The sequence below is a fragment of the Bos indicus x Bos taurus genome, chromosome 13 (assembly GCF_003369695.1).
Source record: "Bos indicus x Bos taurus breed Angus x Brahman F1 hybrid chromosome 13, Bos_hybrid_MaternalHap_v2.0, whole genome shotgun sequence".
In the NCBI taxonomy this organism is placed as follows: domain Eukaryota; kingdom Metazoa; phylum Chordata; class Mammalia; order Artiodactyla; family Bovidae; genus Bos; species Bos indicus x Bos taurus.
This window is the reverse complement of record NC_040088.1, coordinates 44873572-44897409: the sequence shown is the minus strand read 5'-3', so window position 1 is coordinate 44897409 and position 23838 is coordinate 44873572. Positions and strand designations below refer to the sequence as shown.

The window sequence follows — 23838 nt, the reverse complement described above, 5'->3', positions numbered from 1 at the left end:
TGGTACTCGTTAGTTTCACACACTTCACTGTAAGCACATTTTACTTTCAAAATGAGCTGTAAACAAATACTGAACTTTAGCTAATGACTTGCACGCTGAAGTGCTTAGGGGTGAACCGATGTCTGTGACCTTGCAGTGCATCCCAAATTAGATGAACTAATGGATGGGCAGAAAGAGAGGTGTGTGACAAATACATATATATGATAATATATTAACTGTGATGGGCGTCTGGACATTCCAATCTCCCAATTATTTGTGTCAGAAAATTTTCATAATAAAATGGGAGGAAAAGAATTAAGATTCAATCAGTTACTCCCTTAAGCATAATGTTACTATAGCTGAGTCAACTTTCAAGATTCTACTTTAGAAAAGGACATTTATACAGTTCTAACCGAAGAAGTCTTCAGAGTGGAAAGCTGGTACCTCGGTGGTGTTTGTCTCTAGTAACATGGCTGGCTGGTTATTACTTGCAGACATGTCCTTCTTTCCCAGAGTCTGTGCTGCTGGAGGGCTTGGAGTGTAACACATTCACCTAACAAGCCCTGTGAGTGGTGTGTGGTGGGCACTTAATGCATGTGTGGTAAGAGCAGGACTGGGGGCTCAGAGGTGGATTCTGCAGCTTACTGGCTGCTGCCAGCTCTGAGCTTGGGGGCTTCAAGAAGGTGATGTAGGTAAAACAAGAGTATCTGGCTCCTGAGTAGTAGTAGTAGTGTTAGTCGCTCAGACATGTCCAACTCTTTGCAACCCAATGGACTGTAGCACGCCAGTCCTACACGCCAGCATGCTCGCGTGTCCATGGAATCCTCCAAGCAAGAATACCACAGTGCGTTGCCATTCCCTTCTCCAGGGGATATTCCCGACCTAGTGATTGAACCTGGGTCTCCTGCGTTGCAGGCAGATTCTTTACCATCTGAGCCACCAGGGAAGCTCCTGGCTCCTGAGAAGAGCTTTGAAAATAGAAAAATGGGTATAAGGTCTTTAAGGGTCTACCCAGAGATGGTCTTTGGTACCAGGCAGAAACTGAGCAGCACTGAACGTGATGCCTCATGAAGGACACAATCCCACTCCAGTTAGTGCTCATACCAGGACCTCAACCTGGGCCCAACCGTACGGGAGCCCTAGGCAGACCCTAGTAAGAACCATGGTTTCCAAAATAGAAGCCCCAACTCTTCAAAAATGCTGTTGTCATAAAAGACAAAAACACAAGTGTGGAATATTCCAGATTAGAGGAAATTAGGGACACCACAATTAAAACTCAAATCCTAGACTGGATCCTGTGCTGGGGAGGGGTACATATTATAAAACACACTCGGGCCAGTTGTCAAACCAGAATGTGGATGGCAGGCTAATGTAAAATATTGCTCTAGTGTTAAATTTGGAAGGACTGATGCTAAAGCTGAAGCTTCAATACTTTGGCCACCTGATTTGAAGAGCTGACTAATTTGAAAAGACCCTGATGCTGGGAAAGATTGAGGGCAGGAGGAGAAGGGGATGACGAAAGATGAGATGGTTGGATGGCATCACCAACTTAAGGGGCATTAGTTTGAGCAAATTCCAAGACTTGTTGATGGACAGGGAAGCCTGGCATGCTGCAGTCCATGGGGTTGCAAAGAGTTGGACACGACTGAGCCATTGAACTGAACTGAGTGTTAAATTTACTGAACCCAGTAACTACTGTGGTCACATAAGAGAATGTCTTTGTTCTTAGGAAACACATGCCAACATAGCTAAGGGTCTACAGTGTGTGCAATTACACGTGGTTCAAAGGATAGAAAGAAGAGCTTGTTCACTTGGACACATAAGAGAGACCCTGGAGCAAAACATTAATTATCAGTGAGTCTGATAAATACAGTATTGGTGTTGTCCAATTAAAAAATATGTACAAACTAAACCCACTTTAGTATTCTTGCCCGAGAAATTCCATGGACACACGAACCTGGCGCACTACAGTCCATGGCGTTGCAAAGAGTTGGACACGACTTAGCAACTAAACAACAGCAACTGTAGTTCTAGCCAAAACAAGAGAAAAAAGTTGTAAGGAACTGGAGATTGGGGCTGAAACGAAAATCCTACTGTTTACAGATGTGATAAATTGTGAGAATTGTGTTTTACTCAGTGGACATACTGAGGATTTAAGCCCAAGAGACAGCCTCTCAGGTGGCTCTGAGGTACTGTTCAGAAGAGGTAAGGAAGGAGCCAAGAGATACAGGGGTTTTTGAGAGAAAACAAAACAAAGCAAAACAAAACAAAAAAAAACAGGTAGTCAAAACATCAAAATATTACTGTTATTTAAAGAAAAACCAGGGGACTTCCTGGGTGGGTCAGCAATAAATAATCTGCCTGTAAAGCAGGAACTGCAGGAGACTCAAGTTCAATTCCTGGGTCCGGAGGATCCCTGGGAGGAGGGCATGGCAACCCACTCCGGTATTCTTGCCTGGAAAATCCCATGCACAGAGGAGCCTGGAGTGCTACAATCGATAGGGTCACAAAGAGTCTGACACAACTGGAACAACTGAGCACGCACCTAAAGAAAAACTAGAATCTCAGGTTAATGAACTTAGTACTTCTAGGTATGGGAAAATCCAAAAGTCTAGGTTCTTTGAAATCATCCTTTGATATATACCCAATGTTTAGTTGGTAAAGAATCCGTTTGCAAGGCAGGAGACCCCAGTTTAATTCCTGGGTCGGGAAGATCCACTGGAGAAGGGATAGGCCACCCACTCAGGTATTCTCGGGCTTCCCTTGTAGCTCAGCTGGTAAACAATCTGCCTGCAATGTGGGAGACCTAGGTTTGATCGCTGGTTTGGGAAGATCCTCTGAAGGAGGGAAAGGTACCCACTCCAATATTTGGGCCTGGAGAATTCCATGGATTGTATGGGATGGCAAAGAGTCAGACACAACAGAGCAACTTTCACTTTCAACTATCTAGGACCAGCACTCTTTTTTTCTCTATCTTGAATCCCCTCAGGGTGCATAGTTGGGGGTGACTGTAGTAGCCACAGCATCCTTTGTTTACTGATTTGGTAGGTGACATTCTTGACTTTTCTTTGTTCATTGCTGGTGAGGACTAAGAATGGTTACACAAAGGATGTTGTGGGCCATTAAGCCATCACATTACAGGCCCCCTGCCCCACGGTGAGCCCTTAGGGACCTCAGGATGGAAAAACAGAACACTCGATCTCAAGCCATCAGGCCCATCCCCATGTACTTCAGGGAACTAGGATGGGAAAGAACAGGATGCTCACCCTAGATAGCTAAGGTGCTTGTCAAAAGAATGCTTTCAGTGTACCCAGACTTTGGCATCTTCTGCTTCATAGAAAAGCACTAAATTCATTAACTTGATGTCTGGTTTTCCTTTATTAATAGTAATTTTTTGATGTTCTTATTATCTGTTTTATAAAACTCCAATACATCCTGGCTCCCCTGTCCTTCAAAGCAGTCCTTCAGAGGTAACTGAGAGGCTGCTTCCTAGGCTTGAGGTCTTCTGAAAATCTGCCTAATAAAATAGAATTCTCAGTTTTTAGGTTGTGCATATATATATATATATATTTTTTTTTTTTTAGTGGACTCTAATTTCTTGGTGAACTACTAGTCCTATCGTAGAGCAGAAAGGGATGTGGAGAGAGTGTCCAAGTCAGACTAGGAACTTTCCTTAGGGCAGGGGCTGAACTGAATTCACTGTGAATGAGGCAGCCTCCGGGCAAGAGAAGGGGACAGATGCACCATCAGGGAGCTGAGAAAGAATTGTAGGAAATGCTTGTCTCTCCTTGGCTTTGCAGGCCATGTGAACATCTTCTTGGTCTTCTAGATGACAAAACTTCAGAAAGCAAATCTAGGGGAAGTAAGGAAAACTGAGAGGGTGCCTTGGTGGAAACACCCTCCACAGTGAAGGGGGTGTGCTCCTCAGCTCCCCAGTGGGTGTGTCCCAGATGACACCAGTACCTCCCTGACCTCAATCAGAACCCTGAACAAAGACTCAGAGAGCTGTAGACCAAAAAGAAAAAGATGCTGTTTTAGTAAACAACGGGATGCTGCCTGCCATGAAGCCATCAACCTCTGCAGGCACTCTGAGGGTGCACATTTAGGGAAACTAAGGATGGAGAAAAACAGTATGCTGGCCCTAGATACTTCAGATGCATCTCAAAGGAATGATTTAAGGGAGCCCAGATTCTTTCATCTTCCCATAGTAGAAAAGTTCTGAATTCATAAAGCTGTCTGTTCCTTTGTGATCAGCAGTAACCTTTCGATGTTCAAACACCCTGTTTTCTTTTCAGCAAACTCCTACATATCCTGCTCCTCCCATAACTCTTTGAAGCAGTTCCTCAGAGCTGCGAGGCTGTCTCCTAGTTATAAGGCCATCAATTGAAACACAATTCTCAACTTTTAGGTTGTCATTCTTGATATTTTGCTTTTTCAAAGGACACTAAGAGGGACTGAGCCCCAAGCTATGGTCTAACGGTGAGGCTTCTGCCCCCAGAAGACGGATGAGATTGCCCATAAACGCGCGGACTGCGACAGAGGGACAGGATCTAGGGAGAGCGGTGCGGGTGCGCTAGTTGGGGACATGGGCTCGGAACCCAGGGCTGCCTCCTTTGACAGTAAGATCGCGGTAAGGTACCTCGCCTTCTCAGTCTCAGTCCCCACCGTGGGTTTAAGTGAATTAAAGGGAGCTGGTCGACACTACGCCTGCGCGGCTCACGGAACCCTCTCCCCACCCGCCCAGACACAGCCTTGCTTTCCCTGGAGCAAGCGTGGCCCGGAAACCGTTGTCCGCTCCGCCGCGCACCCCGGAACTAAACGGAGATTCCCCGGGCACATCACTTCCGCCAGCCGAGGGTTGGGCCCAGCACCGGAGGCAGGAGTCACTGCTGGGGTCACTGGGGAGTGTATTCTTTAAGGCGGAGGCGTTAGCGAAGTGCTCACTGAAGGAGAGGCGTTTCACCCCGGGTCCTCTGTAAAAGAGGGGGCGGGGCGGAAATCTAGGCGCCACAGTGGCCATTCTCCCAAGGGCATGTTACTGAGAAACAGCTCCCTCAGAGGCCTCTGGGCGCGCCGAGCATCCTGGGAGATGTAGTCCTGCCGCTAGGCCGAGGATTCTGGGTAGTGTAGTCCTAGCGTCCTAGCCCAGCTGGTGGCTGGAGTGAACCCTTGTTCCTCGCTGGTGAGTGTGGCGCCCGTGGGGCTCTAAGCTGCAGGCGTGCCCTTCCCTGCATGGAAAGGTAGGTCTTGAAAGTCTGGGCTGTTGGCTGGGCCTGAGGCTGGGGACTGTGCGGGTGCCGGGCAGAGGAGGCGGCGGCGGGACGCGCTGTCGCGGTTCAGGCCGTGCCCTCGCGGATGTCATATTTGGGATGTGAGCGCGCATCTTCGATGGACGTGAGCGAAGCTCAGCCGTGATGCCCAGTGGTGGCGGATGCCGGAATCCAGCCACGTCCCGGGGCTTCTGTGGGTGAGGACACGTTAGGCCTTGGCCGAAAGAGCGATGATGATTGGGGACGGGGGGTGGGCGTGTCGCCTTTATCCCCAAGTCCCTGGGGGCCAGAGGGTTGAGTAAGTTGGCATGGGGCCCTGATGTTTCCCAGCTGCCGGGATGAGGGCCAGCCCGCCGCCAGGAGTTTTGGTGGGTGGTTTGCCGTGGGCAGCATGTGCCTGGGGATGGGCTGGGTGTGGAACGGGCCACTTTGGCAGCAATCTTGGGTGTGTTTTTGGCCGGTCACCCCTGGATTCAGGCCGTGGAGGAAGAGGTTGTCTGAGGCCCACTGGGCAAGTTTCTCAAAGGTCCTGGAAACCTGCGTTGACCCCAGCAGTCACGGATGTGCAGGGCTCCAGTGTTTCCGGACTTCGGGATTTTGAGTTCCATTTTAAAGTTTTATTAAGGAGGGATTTTAGACAGAAATAAATAGAACTCTACAGACCCACCATCCAGATGTAACCCTTGTCACCTGGGGAGCAATCTTGATTCATCTCAAAATGGCACACTGAGAAGCCTACAACCCACAGAGGTTCACTGTCCCTGCCCTACTTGAAGAGCGTAGCCTCGGCTGCCAGCTTCATCCAGACTCTGTGACTTTGTAACGGTGTCACCTTGGATAAGGGACTGACTTCACTGTGCTTCAGTTTTCTCATCTGTAAAATAAAGATAATAAATTGTACTCCATTGGATTGTGAGGCTAGAATGAAGTAAGACGGTTCTGTGCCTGGAACCGTCTCTGATGTTTACAGTCCTAAGTGCCCAGTAAGTAAGAACTTTGCTTAGGAAGGTCTGAGGCAAGAGTGGGTCAGCTCAGCCCTGGTGTCGGCAGCATTATTGGGGCAGGCTGTGTTCTGAGCGAGCTGCCCGCAGCCTTTTCTTCTGTGACAGGTCCATTCCTGATGCCTTTAAGGAAGAGCAAAGCCTAAGGGCGTGAGTTTCCAGTGACTCTCCTGAACCTTTCTGCTCTTGTGCTGCCCAGAGAGGAAGCCTGGTGGGCGAGGGGAGGGCTCCTGACAGCCCGGACTCACGTGGGGACTGCTCGCCTTCCGTGTGCTGAACCAAAGGTGCGTTTCCTTCGCTCAGCCTTGACATCTTGTGCCCAGCACGCCCCGCCCGGGGATCAGAGCCCAGCTGGTTTCCCCAGGGGACATGGTCTGTGGTAGGGGTGGCTGCTGTCCCAGGGACTCTTGTTCAGACTCTGTGTCCTCCTTGACCACCCCCTCCTCCCCCATCCTTGTGGTGTGTTGAGGCCTGTGCACTCTCAGGCTTGTCTGTTTTGAAGGCCTCGGCCTTCTGTTCTGGTTCCATCCAGCGAGGCCCTCACTGCCTGTGTCCCCGTCCTGTCATCTCCCCTGCAGTTACCTCAGGAGGCAGCTCTAACATTAGAGCTTCCTGTAAAATAACCACAGGGTCATCACTACACTCAAGGGAATGAATAGCTGTTTCAGTCAGAGCAGCTCTGTTCAGAGGCAGGAGGGGGGAGGTGTGTGGCCGGGGAGGAATTCCGGGGGACAGTGTCCCTGTGTCTGGCCCTCTCCCCGATTCTGACCTTGTGGACCTCAGTGAACACCCGCAGCTTGGCCTCTTTGCTCTTTCCAGGCTCACCTGCCCTGTCTCTCAGCAGCACATACACTGTGCCCTGGACCCCTCTCCTCCTGGTCCTCACTCCTGCTCCGCCCTCACTCGTCTCTGCTCCACCTTCTTGTCCCTCTCCCCACCTGCCTCTTGCATTGGGCACCTGACGTCCACATACTGAACTTGGCACTCAGCCTGCTAGAAAGAGACCTTCCTAATCGTCTGCTTCTGTCCCGACTCCAAAGTCAGGATGCTTGGGTTCAAATCTCAGTTTTACCATGTCTAGCTGTGTGGCCCTGAGCTTGTTATTTCACCTCCCTGAGCCTTCTTTTCCTCATCTGCCAGATGGGAATCATCAGAATGGTGTCCACCTCCCGGGGATGTTGGAGGAGATAACCCTAGCAATGCAGTTACAGTGTGGGGCACATAATGCCTAGGTAATTTTTAGAATTACTTTAATGCCTCCAGCTTCTCCAAGTCTCCTCCTCAGTCTCCTCCCCGACTCCCAGCCTGGTCAGACCCTGCTTTACAGCTGCACAGAAGCATATTCCTTGTCTGCTTGTGTTTCCCCGAGCATTTCTGTTTCTGTGTCAACTGGTGATGAGCTGGGATGCTCTCCCCGTGCAGAGCAGCCTGCACATCCCCGGCAGTGTTCCCAGGTTCCCTGTTCATGGTGGGACCCTGGGGCTCAGGACTCCAGGGCTTAGGCTGTGTCATGACTGTCTGACCCTCCCACTGGACCAGGAGGTGGTTGTTAGAGGGTAGGGTACCTCATTTGCTCCTCTTGAGCCATCGATACAGTTCCTGTCACTGGGTTAGCCTAAGCAGGTGAAGACACCAGTGTCGTCTTTGCTAGGCCCCACACCCTCTCCACATGGTATCGGGCCTCTGCTTCTGTTTGGTCCCTCTAGCAGGGGTGCTGACGTTCTTAACCTGGTGCCTTGGGCCCTCTGAGAGCATACAGACTTAAGCCTGTGACTGGCACAGCATCCCTTGTCGCACATTTGTGGGTGAAAGCAGGGATGAGATCAGCCTGAAGGAGCACCCAGTGTTTGATGAAATAATTTGAGCAGCAAAATAGTGATAATATTCTAATATAACCCCTAGGATAAGCTATGAATCCACACTGAAGTAAATAAGAAGGGACAACTCTTGGATTTCCCTGGTGATACAGTGCATAAGAATCTGGCTGCCAGTGAAGGGGTCATGGGTTCAATCCCTGGTCTGGGAAGATTCCACATGCCGTGGAGCAACGGAGCCTGTGCTCCATGACCACTGAAGCCACCGCAGCGAGAAGCCTGTACACTGCTGCGAAGAGTTGTCCCCGCTTGCCCAACTTGATAAAGCCTGCATGCAGCACCGAAGACCCAGCACAGCCAACAATAAATGAATTAATTTAAAAAAAAGAGAAGGGACAACTCTTGCTTACAGAATTCCAGCTAATGAATTTCAAAGGAAAGAAGGGGGTAGAACATTGTCATTTGGTCAACACTGCAGTAATAATGGTTGAAGACAGCTCCCACAAAGTGATGCTAAAATTATTTGGTAAAAGGTTGAAGAGAAACAGGATATTTGTATAATCTCAAAGTAACTCTCCCAAGATGTGTATTAAATGTAAAGGCAAAATGAGTGACTTTGTAATGAAAAAACCCAGCAGACGCTGCCTTAACCAAGTGATCAAGGTTAACATCATCAGTAGTAAAACATACCGATATCATGAACTCCTATCAAGGGGTATGAAAAGGGCACGTGACTTCTGAGACAATCTAGCCAAAAGTGAACTAGGGTCATTCTAATCATTTTCTTGTCAAATCTGATAAATCACAATTGAGGGCTGTTCTTCAAAAATGTCATTCATGAAAGAAGGATTGGAGGAGATTAAAGATATATGACAGCTAAATGCAGTGCGAGAACCTCAGTTGAATCCTGGACCAGAAGAAGGAGGACATTAGTAGAAAAAACCTGTTGAAATGTGGTTATGAGCTGTAGTTTAGAAAATAGTAATAATAATCAATGTTAATCTGGTTTTGATCATTGTAGTATAGTTTTCTCAGATGTTAACATTAGAGAAAACTGGATTAAGGTTACATGGGAATTCATATTTTTGCAACTTCTAAGTCTAAAATTCAAAATGAAAGTTCTATGGATCATTAGTCTTACAGTGAATTGGATGTTGGATGAGTTCTGTTAAAGAATACTTCAGCATGTATAAATGCAATCATGTTTTTTCTCCTTGGTCCAGTTCATTAATACGTATAATATACAGTAATGAATTTCCTCATATTCAGCCAGTCTTACATTTCTGGGCACTCTGTCTTGGTGAAATTAAAAAAAATTTATTTGGCTCTGCTGGGTCTTAGTTGTGGCACGTGGGGTCTAGTTCTCTGACCAAGGATTGAACCCAGGCCCCCTGCATTGGGAGTGTGAAGTCTTAGCCACCTGACCACCAGGGAAGTCCCCGAAATATTTTCTTATTGCTTTGAATGATATTCTTGCCATGCATTTAAAGTCATAAAATATATATAACATAAGACTTACCATCTTAACTGTTTTAAGTCTATAGTCCAGTATCATTAAGTACATTTATATTGTTGTGCAACTGTTCACACTCTCCATTTCCAGAACTTTTCAGAATGAAACTATCCCCATTAAACAATAACTGAGTTTCCCCTTCCTCCTAGCTCCTGTCAACCATCGCTGTACTCTGTCTATATGGATTACTCTAGGTACCTCATATAAGTGGAATTTTATATTTGTCCTTTTGTATCTGGTTTGTTTCACTTAGCATAGTATCTTTAATGTTCATCCATGTTGTAGCATGTGTCAGAATTTCTTTTCTAAGGCTTAATAATATTCCATTATATACATACACACACATACACACACACACACCACTGTGTTATCCATTTGTCTACTGATAGACACTTGGGTCACGTCTACATTTTGGCTGTTGTGAATAACGCTGCTCACATGAGTGTACAAATATCTATTCAAGTCCCTGCTTCCAGTTCTTTTGGGGAAATACCCAGAAGTGGAATTGGTGGATCATATGCTAATGTGTATTTTTACATTTTTGAGGAACTGCTGTGCTGTTTTCCATAGTGCTTGCACATTCCCACCTGCAGTGCACGTGAGTTGAATGACGATTTTGAAAAGTCTCATGGAAGTCTGGTATATTTTTTGTCTAGAGTCACTTAGGAGTTTTCTTGTTCTTCTTCAGAGCCTGATAGTTTTTCCGGTAGAAAGATACCTTGAAGCTGTTGGCTGTGTGTCAGCTTCTCCCTGGTCCTTTGTAGGCCCTTAATATTTTGATTCAGGTCATCTTTTTTTCCCAATTTTTACTGTAGTACAGTTGATTTACAATGTTGTGGTAATTCAGGTGTACAGAAAAGTAATTCAGTTATACATATACGTATGTTCATTCTTTTTCAGATTCTTTTCTCATATAGGTTATTAGAGAGTATTGAGTAGGGTTTGCTGTCCTATATAGTAGGGTCTGGTTGGTTACCTGTCTATGTACTTTTTATATTATATATTGTAGTGTGTGTATGTTAATCCCAAACTCCTAATTTATTCCTCCCCCCACCACACACACACATTTCCCCTTTGGTAACCATACATTTTGTTTTTTAAGTGTGTGAGTCTGTTTCTGTTTTATAAATAAGTTCATTTATATCATTTTAAAAACTTAGGTTCCACGTATGAGTGATATATTTGCCTTTGTTTGACTTACTTTACTTAGTATGATAATCTCTAGGTCCATCCATGTTGCTGAAAATGACATTATTTCATTCTTTATATGGCTGCGTAATAGTCCATTGTACAAAGATGTACTACATTTTAAAAAAAATTTTATTTATTCATAGCTGTGCTGGGTCTCACTGCTGCTTGGGCTTTTCTCTGGCTGCGGCAGGTGGGGGCTACTCTCTAGTGGTGGCGCACGGGCTTCTCATTGAGGTGGTGAGAGAGTCATTTCCTAGGCAGGTTGATAAGGAGTCTCGGGGTCCCCAAGGAGAGAGGGGTCTGGAATTCTCAAGGAGGAAGAAAGGAGAAACTTTTTTTTCCTTCTCTACATTCCTTAGGATTATATAACAATAATGTATCCTGCCTGAGGACACTCTCTAGATTAGACCTTCTGTTATCTTAAAATGTAAATTATGGGAGTAGACCTGGTCTTTACAAGGATGTATCCTGCCTGAGGACAGTCTCTGGATTAAACCTTCTGGCTAATTCTGTTATCTTAAAATGTAAATTATGGGAGTAGGTCTGGTGAGGTCTTTACAACCTCCAGACATTCTTTGGATTCATTGGAGAGTATATAACTCCACTGCTAACACTAGCCAGCCGGTACTCTTTCTACCCCCTTCTGATGCCTATGTCAGAAGCTTTCTCTATCTCCTTTATACTTTAATGAAACTTCATTACACAAAAGCTCTGAGCAGTCAAGCCTCGTCTCTGGCCCCGGATTGAATTCTCCTCCCGGGGCCAAGAATCCCGGTGTCTTCGTGTGATTCAACAACAACCTTTCAGTGGCTACTCTTGTGGCAGAGCTCGGGCTGTAGAGTACAGGTTCAGTAATTGCAGGACATGGGTTTAGCCGCTCGAAGCCTGTAGGACCTTCCCGGATCAGGGATCGAACTCGTGTCTCCTAAATTCACAGGATTCTTTACCACTGAAACTGTGTGAATGCAGGTGGATTCTTTACCACTGAGCCACCGGGGAAGGCTGTACCACATCTTCTTTATCCATTCCTCCGTTGGTGGACATTTAGGTTGCTTCCGTGTGTTGGCTATAATAAATAGTACTGCAGTGAACACTGGGTGCATGTATCTTTTCGAATTATGAATTTTTCTGGATATGTGCCCAGGAGTGGGACTGCTGGATCATATGGTAGTTCTATTTTTAGTTTTTTAAAGAACCTCCATACTGTTCTCTAGAGGGTCTGTTACGAATTTTACATTCCCATCAACAGTGTGGGAGGGGTCCCTTTTCTCTACATCCTCTCCCGTATTTATTGTTTGTGGACTTTTTGAGGATGGCCATTCTGACTGGTGTGAATTGTACTTTTGATTTGCATTTCTCTAACAAAAAGGTCCATCTAGTCAAGGCTATGGTTTTTCCAGTAGTCATGTATGGATGTGAGAGTTGGACTGTGAAGAAAGCTGAGCACCGAAGAATTGATGCTTTTGAACTGCGGTATTGGAGAAGACTCTTGAGAGTCCCTTGGACTGCAAGCAGATCCAACAAGTCCATCCTAAAGGAGATCAGTCCTGGGTGTTCATTGGAAGGACTGATGCTGAGGCTGAAACTCCAATACTTTGGCCACCTTTTGTGAAGAGCTGACTCATTGCAAAAGACCCTGATGCTGGGAGGGATTGGGGACAGGAGGAGAAGGGGACAACAGAGAATGAGATGGCTGCGTCACATCACTGACTCGATGGACATGAGTTTGGGTGAACTTCGGGAGTTGGTGATGGACAGGGAGGCCTGGCGTGCTGTGATTCATGGGGTCGCAAAGAGTCGGACACGACTGAGTGACTGAACTGAACTGAACAATTAGCGATGTTGAGCCTCTCTTCATGTGTCTCATGGCCATCTGTATGTCTTTGGTCTGTGGCTGAAACTTGAAGACATTACGCTGAATGAAATAAGCCAGACACAAAAGGACAGACACCGTATGATTTCACATATTTGGGATACCTAGAATAGCCAAATGCATGGAGACAAAAAGTAAAATGATGGTTGGTTACCAGGGTTTGTGAGAAAGGGCATTGTGGTTAATGGCCACAGAGTTTCAACGTGAGATGATGAACCAGTTCTGGAGATGGATAGTGGTGATGGTTGTACCACATTAAGTGCGAGCATGCTTAATGTACTGAAATGTACACTTCACATGGTAAAAATAGTAAAATGCTTATGTATATTTTACAATCATTTAAAACCCACAAGCTGTCCTACGCTCGACCTGTTCTGCATTTCTCCCACTTAGTGCCTTTTATTCCTCCTGAGTGGTCCTACATCCCAGGATTCAGGCTTCCTCTCCTCCTTGGCGCAGGTGTCCTCTTCTGTGCTCCCCATACACCTCATCGGGAACACCTGGCACATTTCTCTTCCCTAGACTCCTGTGCTTCGTTCAAGACCAAGTTCCTGGGCCTCTTGTGAAAACCTCTCCTGATGTCCCTATTGCAGGGTGCTTTCCACTTTGAAACAGTGTTGCGATAAAGGCAGTAAAGTTGGGCAGGGTGTGAGAATGGCATGTGAGATGAATTCTGGACTGAATGGCAGGGACGTCCACCCTGAGCACCACAGTGTGGGACAGGACGTTTAGTGGACTGCTACCCACAGTTGAAAAAGCGGAGTTGCTAGCTGATGGCTGGGATGGGCTCCAAACCAGGGCAGTAGGGTTCAAATTCGTGCTCATGACCATTCCCTGCTGGTTGGTGCCTCTCAGGGAAGGAGGGCCGGAGGGGCTGTGGGATTCAGGGAGGGACTGAGTTGTGTTTGGTCTTTGCCATAACTGAATTGTGTGAACCTCAGTCATTCGGATGCTTCAACACTAATACCGTGGTTCAGACTATTCTTTTAAATTCTTAAAAGTCTGGCGCTTTCCCTCAACATAAAGCTCCTGAAAGTTACAGGCTATTTTTGTATGTATTCTCCACATCAGCCCAGCTAGGACCTTGAACGTGTTGACAAGTGCCACTGCCCAGGTGGTGACAGGGCTTTAAAGATCTTGGAATACAGAGCACCAGGGTGAAAGGCAGGATCTCACCTGCCTCCCCTGGGCCGCCTCCCCCTTGCCCCTTACCCTGAGGCCTGGGCAGGGCTGGCTCCCGGGTGAACAGGGCTGTTTTGTGTTACAGGCACACATGGCATTCAGAGATGTGGCTGTGGATTTCACCCAGGATGAGTGGGTGCTGCTGAGCCCTGCTCAGAGGTCCCTGTACCGGGAGGTGATGCTGGAGAACTACAGCAACCTGGTCTCACTGGGTAAGCCTGCATCTCTTAGGACCCGGGTCCTGACTGCTGGCAACTTGGAGCAGCCCTCTTGCTTTCTGGCCTTACCTTTGGGTTGGACTCCAAAGCAGAGACACTCTATAAACGTGTACAGGTGTGTATATGTGTGTGATACTCCGCATTTCTAGCCTTCTCCCGCAGGCTCTCTGGTAAGCCTGGCATCTCTTCCTAGTCAGTATCTTCTTGTAAACGAGGGAGGTGTTCTCTCACAGCATGAAGTCGGGTCAGTGAACTCCCATCCTGGCTTCCCTTCCCTGGGGGAGCTCACCACTCTCACATCTTCCCCACCACCTTTAGAAATCCTCCCCCCTGGTGTGGCTCTGAGTGCAGGATAACCTGCAACCATCTTGTTCTCTTTTCCTCTGAGCAGGCATTCCGTTTTCTAAACCAGAACTCATCACCCAGCTGGAGCAAGGGAAGGAGACCTGGAGAGAAGAGAGGAAATGCTCGCCCGTCAGCTGCCTGGGTGAGTAGGGACCCTGGGTGGTTCAGAGGGCTGGGGGTGGGGAGGTCTTTCTGCCGGGCCCTGGCCGCTCACCGTATGCACTGCCCTCCTGGCCTCCTTCCAGACCTGCAGCGGCACCCGAGCGTCCTGGTGTCTCGTCTCCCTGCACTGGGTTTGCCGTCTCTGCCTCACTTAGTTCCCTCCCACATACATAGTCTGGTGGCTCATGTTACTATATTTTTAAAAGGATATTTTCCCTGGATTAGAATTTTAGATTGGCTTATTTTTTCACCACTTTAAGGTTACTGTTCCCCTGTTTAGGCCTCCCATTGTTTCTAATAAGAAATCAGCTGTCATTTCCACAGTTATTGCTTTGTTTTTTTGTTACTTTTTAAGCCTCTGGTACTTTCAGAGCTTTCTGTATTTTGGTGTTCAGCTGTTTGACTGCGATGTCACTATTTTTCCTGTCATAGCATGTGCTCAGATTTTTGAACCTATAAATTTATGGTTAGAGCCACATTGGGGAGATTTTGGGACATGATTCTTTCATGATTCTTTTGTTCCCTTCTGTTTCCTTCTTTTTGGAATGATAGTTACATGTGTATTAGTCCATTTTACATTGTCCCACAGTTTACTGAGCCTGTTTTTTTTTTTTTTTATAACTTTCCATTTTTGTGATGATGCTTCCTAATTGTTCATTAATGAAGAGCAGATTTTCCTTTACCTTCTTTAACAGAAAAGCAGATACTTAGAAGATACATTTTTAAGTGAAAAATTGCAAAACAATGTTTATTACATAGTTGGGTTTGTGTGAAAGACTGTGTCAACATGTATATGTGAACATAGACATCTGCATTATTATTCACCATGATCAGTGGTTAGCCTGGGGGGTAGAGAATTGGAAAGAGTGGAGTTTCTGGGGAGTTTTTTGACTTGGCATTCTTTTTAAATGATAGAGGAATAGATAACTGTAGGGAATTGTGTGTTTTTTAGCTTTTAAAATACTGTTGACAATTTCATAATAAAAAGTATATGTTTTCTTTTTCTGTAGGAGATTTTCTATTTCTCAGTTTTATCAAATTTGAAGGCTTAGCTAATTTTGTCTTAAATCAAGGGAAATAGCATATATAATAGAAATCATTTACATTTTTCAAGTTGTTTATATCCTTGTTTTTGGTCTGCTAAGAGTCATAGCCTTGACTAGATGGACCTTTGTTGGCAAAGTAATGTCTCTGCTTTTGAATATGCTATCTAGGTTGGTCATAATTTTCCTTCCAAGGAGTAAGCGTCTGTTAATTTCATGACTGCAGTCACCATCTGCAGTGATTTTGGAGCCCAGAACAGTAAAGTCTGACACTGTTTCCACTGTTTCCCCATCCATTTCCCATAAAGTGATGGGACCGGATGTGAAGAAGGCTGAGCGATGAAGAATTGATGCTTTTGAACTGTGGTGTTGGAGAAGACTCTTGAGAGTCCCTTGGACTGCAAGGAGATCAGCCCTGGGATTTCTTTGGAGGGAATGATGCTAAAGCTGAAACTCCAGTACTTTGGCCACCTCATGCGAAGAGCTGACTCATTGGAAAAGACTCTGATGCTGGGAGGGATTAGGGGCAGGAGGAGAAGGGGACGACAGAGGATGAGATGGCTGGATGGCATCACTGACTCGACGGATGTGAGTCTTAGTGAACTCTGGGAGTTGGTGATGGACAGGGAGGCCTGGCGTGCTTCGATTCATGGGGTCGAAAAGAGTTGGACACAACTGAGCGACTGAACTGAACTGAACTGCTCCTTGGAAGAAAAGCTATGACAAACCTAGACATCATATTAAAAAGTAGAGGCATTACTTTCCTGACAAAGGTTCATATAGTCATAGCTATGGTTTTTCCAGTAGTCAGGTATGGATATGAGTGTTGGATCATAAAGAAAGCTGAGTGCCAAAGAATTGATGCTTTTAAACTGTGGTGTTTGAGAAGACTCTTGAGAGTCCCTTGGACAGTTTGATCAAGGAGATCCAACCAGTCCAGTGTAAAGGAAATCAGTTCTGAATTTTCACTGGAAGGACGGATGCTGAAGCTGAAGTTCCAATACTTTGGCCACCTGATGGGAAGAACGAACTCATTTGAAAAGACCCTGATGCTGGGAAAGATTGAAGACGGGAGGAGAAGGGGACAACACAGGATGAGCTTGTTGGATGGCAACCCCAAGCTCAATGGATATGAGTTTGAGCAAGCTCAGGAGTTGGTGATGGACAGGGAAGCCTGGCATGCTGCAGTCCACGGGGTGGCAAAGAGTTGGATATGAATGAGTGACTGAACTGAACTGAATGTGTATATACATGTGTTTATTAGGTATTCCCTAACTGCAAGGAGATACAACCAGTCCATCCTAAAGGAGACCAGTCTTGGGTGTTCATTGGAATGACTGAGGCTGAGGCTCAAACTCCAATACTTTGGCCATCTCAATGTGAAGAGTTGACTCATTGGAAAAGACCCTGATGCTGGGAGGGATTGAGGGCAGGAGGAGAAGGGGAAACAGAGGATGCAATGGCTGGATGGCATCACCGACTTGATGCACATGAGTTTGGGTGAACTCCAGGAGTTGGTGATGGACAGGGAGGCCTGGTGTGCTGCAGTTCATGGGGTCGCAAAGAGTCGGACCCGACTGAGCGACTGAATGGAATGGAAGAGTCATAGCAGATTACTCGCCAGTGTCATTGTAATTTATATCAAATCCTCCATTTCTTTCTAAGTTTTTGCTATATATTTCACTTCAGTGTACTGTTAGGCATGTAAAGGTTCATGACAATTTTATCTCATTCATTAATGAAGTTTTTAATGTTAAAATTCTTTTGTTCCACATTATATTCCTTAAACTTTCATTTTTTTCTAAAAAACTTTTTTTTATTTTACATTGATGTATAGCTGATTAACAATGTTGTGATAGTTTCAGGTGGACAGTGAAGGGACCCAGCCATACATATACATGTATCCATTCTCCCCCAAACTCCCCTTCCATCCAGGCTGTCACATAACATGAGCAGTGTTCCCTGTGCTGTAGAGTAGGTCCTTGTCCGTTATCCATTTTAAATAGAGTCGTGTGTTACATATCAATCCTATTATTTCTTATTAGTCTTAGCACCTGCTTTGCTGTGGCTCTTTGTTTTTTAGAGAGTTTTGGTATGATATCTAATGTGATTTGCGGTGTCATATAGCTGCTATTGCATTTTCTGCCAAACCAACTATTATCTTTGAATAGGGACTTTGGCCTTTTCACATTTACTGGAACAGCTGATGGATTTCATGGGACTTACTTAGGGACTGTAGGGCAGGTACAGAGGCACTTAGGGAAGAGCTCAAGGTAGAGGCAGCAGCATCTCTCCTAGCTCAGGCTGCTGAAACACAGCAGCAGAATTCATGGCAGAAGCAAAAGGTTTTACTGTGTTTCTGGAGGCTCGCAGTTCTTGGTTGGCAGAGGTGTTGGCAGTTTACAAAGGAGGCTACCCTCCTGGACTTTGAATGGCCACCTCCTCACTCTGTCCTAACCCGGGCTTTCTGAGGCTGCACATCCTGGCTTTCCTCCTACAGGGAGGTCATCAGACATATAGATTAGAGCCTTATGACTTCTTTTAACCTTAATCACCTCTTTGAAGGCCCTGTCTCAGAATACAGTAGCATTCTCTACTGATGGAATAATTCTAGAATGTAGATGTATACACAGTTGGTTTTCAAAAGTTCAGTTCATCAGTGAATGCAAGTGTTCAGGCAGATGCAGTGAGGTCTGGACCTGGTTCCTCAGACTATGTGATCCTGCATTCCGCCAGCTGAGTAGAACCAGCGGTGCTGAAGCAAGTTGTTCAGTGTTGACATCTCCTTACGAGAGGTACTATGAGAAGAAAACTTTTATATTGATTCCTGGTGCCATTTTTATTTTGGTTAATTATGGAAATTAACAAGACTCAAACTGATCCGTGGCACCAGTCATTGGGGGACCTAGACCGTGTGTGTGCTGTCTACTGCTGAAAGCCTCCCGAAAGTGAAAGTGAAAGAAAGTGTTAGTCACTCAGTTGTGTCCAGCTCTTCTGCAGGTTCCTCTGTCCATGGATATTCTCCAGACAAGAATGCTAGAGTGGGTTGCCATTTCTTCCTCCAGGGGCTCTTCCCGACCCAGGGGTCAAACCTGTGTATGCTGCATTGGCAGGCAGATTCTTCCCTGTCTGAGCCACCAGGGAAGCCCTGCCTTGTGGGAATTCTGGTCCAGAGTAGGCCTCTAATAAGTATTTGTGCGTGAGTCGGGACCCTCCAGTTTCAGGTGTCTCACATGTGGTATCTAACCACTCCACTGTGTTGCCTCCTACACCAGGGTCTTCCAGGCTCAGGGACAGCTCTCTTCTTCCACCCCATCCTCCCAGGGAGACAGGGAAAGAGAAAGACGTTTCCATGTGGGTCCTCTGGTTAGAGCTCTCTTGGTCACAGACAATCCCTTTGGACCCTGTTTGTGTCACTGGGTGGCTGTGCGTTAGGAGGTCGTTGTAGTGGGTCCTCTGCAGGAAGTCTTGCTGGGTGGCCCTGAAGGTGTAAACATTTTGAAGAACAGGGACTGGAGTCTTAACCATCAGACCAGGCAGAACTGCTTTGGCGGCTCCACGTCTTAGTTCTGACTCAGACTCTTCTCTCTGCCACAGAACCAAAGCCAGAACTCCACCTCTGTCCTTTCTGCCCTCCGGATCTCTGCAGTCAGAAATTCCACATGCAGCAGGTGCTGTGTAGTCCCCCACCCTGGATCTTCACGTGCCTGTATGCCGAAGATCCCGTCCAGCCAGGAGACCTGTGCCTGGAGGACCAGCAGCAGCAGGCCGCTGGTGGTAGTGCCTGGATCGAGGAAGTGGAAGGGCAGGAGGGAGAAGGTGCCCGGCCTTTGTTTGGAAAGACAGAGAAAAGTACTGTAGAAGCATTCCCCAGGCCACCCCAGAGGCAGCCAGTCATCTCTGGGGGTGGGGTCCCAGGTATGGAGATAGAGGCCGGCCCTGCACAAATGGGGACCCGTGAGGAAACAGACAGGCTGTTGAAGAGGATCGAAGTCCTGGGGTTTGGGACTGTCAACTGTGGAGAGTGTGGACTGGGTTTCAGCAAGAAGACAAACCTGCTCAGTCACCAGAGGATCCACTCCCGGGAGAAGCCCTACGTGTGTGGGGTGTGTGGGAAGGGCTTCAGTCTAAAGAGGAGCCTGGACGGACACCAGAATGCACACTCGGGGGAGAAGCCCCTCGTGTGCGGAGAGTGTGGGCGGGGCTTTAAACAGAGGTCGAAGCTCATCATACACGAGAGGAGACACTCCGGCGAGAAGCCGTACATGTGCGGTGAGTGCGGGCGAGGCTTCAGCGATAAGTCGAACCTCATCGTCCACCAGAGGACACACTCTGGGGAGAAGCCCTACGTGTGCCAGGAGTGCGGGAAAGGCTTCAGCCAGAAGTCAGCCGTCATCAGGCACCAGACGACACACCTGAAGGAGAAGACCATCGTGTGTGGCAACTGTGGGCTGGGCTTCAGCGACAGGTCGAACCTCATCAAGCACCAGAGGACACACTCAGGGGAGAAGCCGTATGCCTGCAAGGAGTGTGGGTGGTGCTTCCGGCAGAGGTCCACACTCGTCAACCACCAGAGGACACACTTGAAGGAGAAGCCTTACGTGTGTGGCGTGTGCGGACACAGATTCAGCCAGAATTCAACCCTCATCTCGCACAGGCGCACACACACCGGGGAGAAGCCTTACGTGTGTGGGGTGTGTGGGCGGGGCTTCAGTCTAAAGTCCCATCTCAATAGGCACCAGAACACGCACTCCGGGCACAAGCCCATCGTGTGCAAGGACTGCGGGCGTGTCTTCAGCCAGCAGTCCAACCTCATCCGACACCAGAGGACGCACTCGGGGGAGAAGCCCCTGGTGTGTGTGGAATGTGGGCGAGGCTTCAGCCAGAAGTCCAACCTCGTGGAACACCAGAGGACGCACTCCGGGGAGAAGCCGTATGTGTGCAGGGAGTGTGGGCGGGGCTTCCGCCACCAGTCGGCTCTCATCCGGCACTGCAGCACGCACACAAGGGAGCAGCCCTTCAACTGCCGGCGGTGCGGGCGAGGCTTCGGCAACAAGTCCGCCCTGCTCATGCACAAGTGGTCACACTTGGAAGAGAACTCCTTTCTGTGCACAGAGTGTGGCCAAGGCTTTTCCCACAAGAAACACCTCATCCTCCACCAGATGACACACCAGGGGAGGACGCCGCACATGTGCAAGGGGTGCGGGCAAGGCTTCATCCAGAAGTCCCACCTCAACAGACATAGGAGGAATGTGTGCCCACCACAGAACACCATTTCAGTCTGACCCGAGGCCCAGCCGGAGCATCCTTACTGACCCCCTCACCCGCTCCAAGAGCGCTGCTGCTGCTAAGTCACTTCAGTCGTGTCCGACTCTGTGTGACCCCATAGACGGCGGCCCACCAGGCTCCCCCGTCCCTGGGATTCCCCAGACAAGAACACTGGAGTAGGTTGCCATTTCCTTCTTCAGTGCATGAAAGGGAAAAGTGAAAGTGAAGTCGCTCAGTCATGTCCGACTTTTCACGACCCCATGGTCTGCAGCCTACCAGGCTCCTCTGTCCATGGGATTTTCCAGGCAAGAGTACTGGAGTGGGGTGCCATTGCGTTCTCCATCCAAGAGCACAGACTAAATCAAAACATTTTACGCTCTTCTTGAAAACACATTCCTTAACTGGTCATTTGAACTCAGTTTACTTCCTCTACCTCAAGTTGTCGTGTTTGGGGCCTTTTGTTCTAATAAAACTCTGCTGCTTTACAAATCTGTGGCCTCAACTGCCTCTCTCATTCACCCACCTATAAAGGTAGGGAATCAGGGGTGGTACAGAAATCTCGAGCTTCTGAGGCCAAGGTTCCGCAGTAATGCAGTGCTTTGGATGGCATAAGAACTGAGTCAGTCTGTGATTCTTGGACAGCCTGGTCCTTTGTAGAGGGAGAGGATCCCGGAACTGTGTTCAGGGGATTTGGGCGAGGGAGGAGGTCTTCCAGGAAACACGACCTCCCCTAAGCCGCTTACTCTCACCTGCAGCCCCCTCCCCACTCTCTCCCAGCTCCTGTGGCAGCCCCCTACTGGCTTGCCTCCTCCTCACTCTCAGACGTCTCCACTTCTGCCTTTGGTGAATCAAATCAGTGGTTAGGACCACTGCTACTGCTTAGAGTTAGGTAAACACACCACGAATAATTGTGTGTCAGCTGGTTAACCTAGAAGAAATGAACAAACATCTAAACACTTAAATCATGTATAAGTAGGAAATCTGAACAGACCAACATGAAGAAGGAGATTGAGTTAGTAATCAAAAACCTTCCAAAAAAGACTGAAATCAGATGGCCTTATTGGCGACTTCTAGCATTTAAAGGATTAACACCCATTCTCAAAATCTTACCAAAAAGACTCTTCCTAAATCATTCTGTGAGGCCAGTATTACCCTACTAGCAAAACCTGACAAAGACAACACAAGGAAACTACAGACACCTAACCCTTATGGATATAGACGGAGAAACCCTTGACACAGTATTAGCAACCAAATCCAGCAGCATATGAAAAGGATTTTCACACTGTGACTGAGTGGTTTCCTGGCTCAACATAGGAAAAAAAAAATCAATACATCATGTTAATAGTTTAGCAAACATTCCATTTATATGAAATATCCAGGATAAGCCAAAGCAAAGAGACAGAAGGCACGATAGTGGCTGCCAGAGACTAAGAGAAGAGGAAATGGGGATGACTGTTCCCCATTAACAATAAAGGACTGCCTTTGTGGGTAATAAAAATGTTCTGGAACTCGATGGTAATGATGGCTGCAGAACATTGGAAATGTTAAAAACCATTGAACTGTATACTTTAAAAATGGTCAAAATGGTAAACTTTATATTACCTGAATCTCACCTCAATTAAAAATTTTAAATCTTAACCCACCCAAATCTTGTCATTAGAGGAAAAATAAAAACCTGGGGCCAAAGAAATATCTGGGACCTAGAATTGCCGACATAAGATAAAGCACAACACACACTTGGTAAAACCCTAAACTGGCAGTGACAGCATTTCAATTGTTTAAAAAAACAAAAAAAATTAAGTTTTCCAAAGCAAATTCTTTGTCATACTTGGAAGCAACTCGAATGAGAGAAATGGTTCTGAGAAACCAGAGGCTTTGCTCTGTTTTTAGATCAGAGCTGATTGTTTGGATTGCTAAATCCTCTGAGTGTCTATTTATTAATCTGTTAAGTGTGGAAGCAAACATTTCAGAAGCAGGTGTAGCCACCCTGCTGGCCAGCCAGACTGAGTGCCCAGCTCTATAATGTCAGTTTGAGGAGAAGAAAGAAAGCAAAATGTAGTGTTCTGATCTCTGCTCGAGCTGCATACAGTATTATAGAAAAGAACAACTCAGTCCTTACGGAATACCAGGACAGTCCACAGCCAAAGGCCGTGTCTGTGCCCCTGTCTCTCGGTGCTCCCGGTCAGCCAGAGGGGCTGCCTGCACAGAGGAGAGGTGTAGCCAGGGATGTTCTCATCAAAGGTGGGGAACTGCCTGTAGGATCAAGGAATGACGACAAGGACCTGGAAAGTCAGAGGAGAGAAAGCCGAACCCAGGAAAAATTGGAGGGAGAATTTTTAGGTATGAAAACAACAGCTATAGATTCCAGAGAGAGAGACTCCTGTGCCTGGACTTTAGGGGGTGTATTAGGGAAGTAAGATAAATTGTTACTAATGGTCAGGTCAAATCCTGGAGGGCTTCAAAAACCACCTTGAGAAATCTAGAATTGGAATTATAAAGGAAAGGGACAAAATAAAATACTGAGGCATTTAAACCACGGGAGAAACTTGGTGAAAGCGTTTTTTTAAAAAACAAAAACAAAAAACAGCCTGACAATAACTATTACTCAGGTTTGGATGTAGATGGTAGGAGAGAAAAGGTAAGACGCCTGGCCTGTTTCAAGTCAGCTATTAAACATCTTTCAAAGCTAGCACATATTTCTACTTTTGCTATTTTATCTCAAACCTGAAGGCCACCATATGCTTCCAGCTGCATCTGTAGCTCTTTTTTTTTCTCTCTCTTAAAGCATGTCTCCACTCTCCATGCATCGAACTGCAGAGATTCCTACCAGGGCTCAGATTGCTGAGTAAACAATGGTGGTTTCCATTCTGAAAAAAGTAACCCTGCTGCCCACCGCCCTGAGAATGTGGTGTGGGAACCAAGGGATGATTAGGTCTTAGTTGGTAAATTTTCATGTTGTCTAGTGGAGTTGAAGGAGCC

At 46.9% G+C, this 23838-nt stretch overlaps 1 protein-coding gene across 3 annotated transcripts; it reads left to right on the top strand.

The window, feature by feature from the left end:
- Positions 1-4822: 4822 nt before the first annotated feature.
- LOC113903478 (zinc finger protein 133-like) lies at positions 4823-22184 on the top strand. 3 transcript variants are annotated; one of them, XM_027559641.1, is made up of 5 exons: positions 4823-5219; positions 6450-6534; positions 13909-14035; positions 14433-14528; positions 19189-22184. In XM_027559641.1, exons 1-5 carry the CDS (start codon positions 5212-5214, stop codon positions 20874-20876), a joined length of 2004 nt encoding a protein of 667 aa, XP_027415442.1. In that variant the 5' UTR covers positions 4823-5211; the 3' UTR covers positions 20877-22184. The 3 variants fall into 3 exon arrangements, with proteins under 3 accessions (XP_027415442.1, XP_027415443.1, XP_027415444.1); XM_027559642.1 differs by having other exon boundaries at positions 6359-6534; XM_027559643.1 differs by lacking the exon at positions 6450-6534.
- Positions 22185-23838: the final 1654 nt, after the last annotated feature.

Bases quoted from the DNA above. Each gene is read 5' to 3' on its own strand.
- LOC113903478 (XM_027559641.1), top strand. The intron at 6,535-13,908 runs GTGCGTTTCCTT...TTTGTGTTACAG, and splicing joins TTCCGTGTGCTGAACCAAAG to GCACACATGGCATTCAGAGA. The intron at 14,529-19,188 runs GTGAGTAGGGAC...TCTCTGCCACAG, and splicing joins CTCGCCCGTCAGCTGCCTGG to AACCAAAGCCAGAACTCCAC.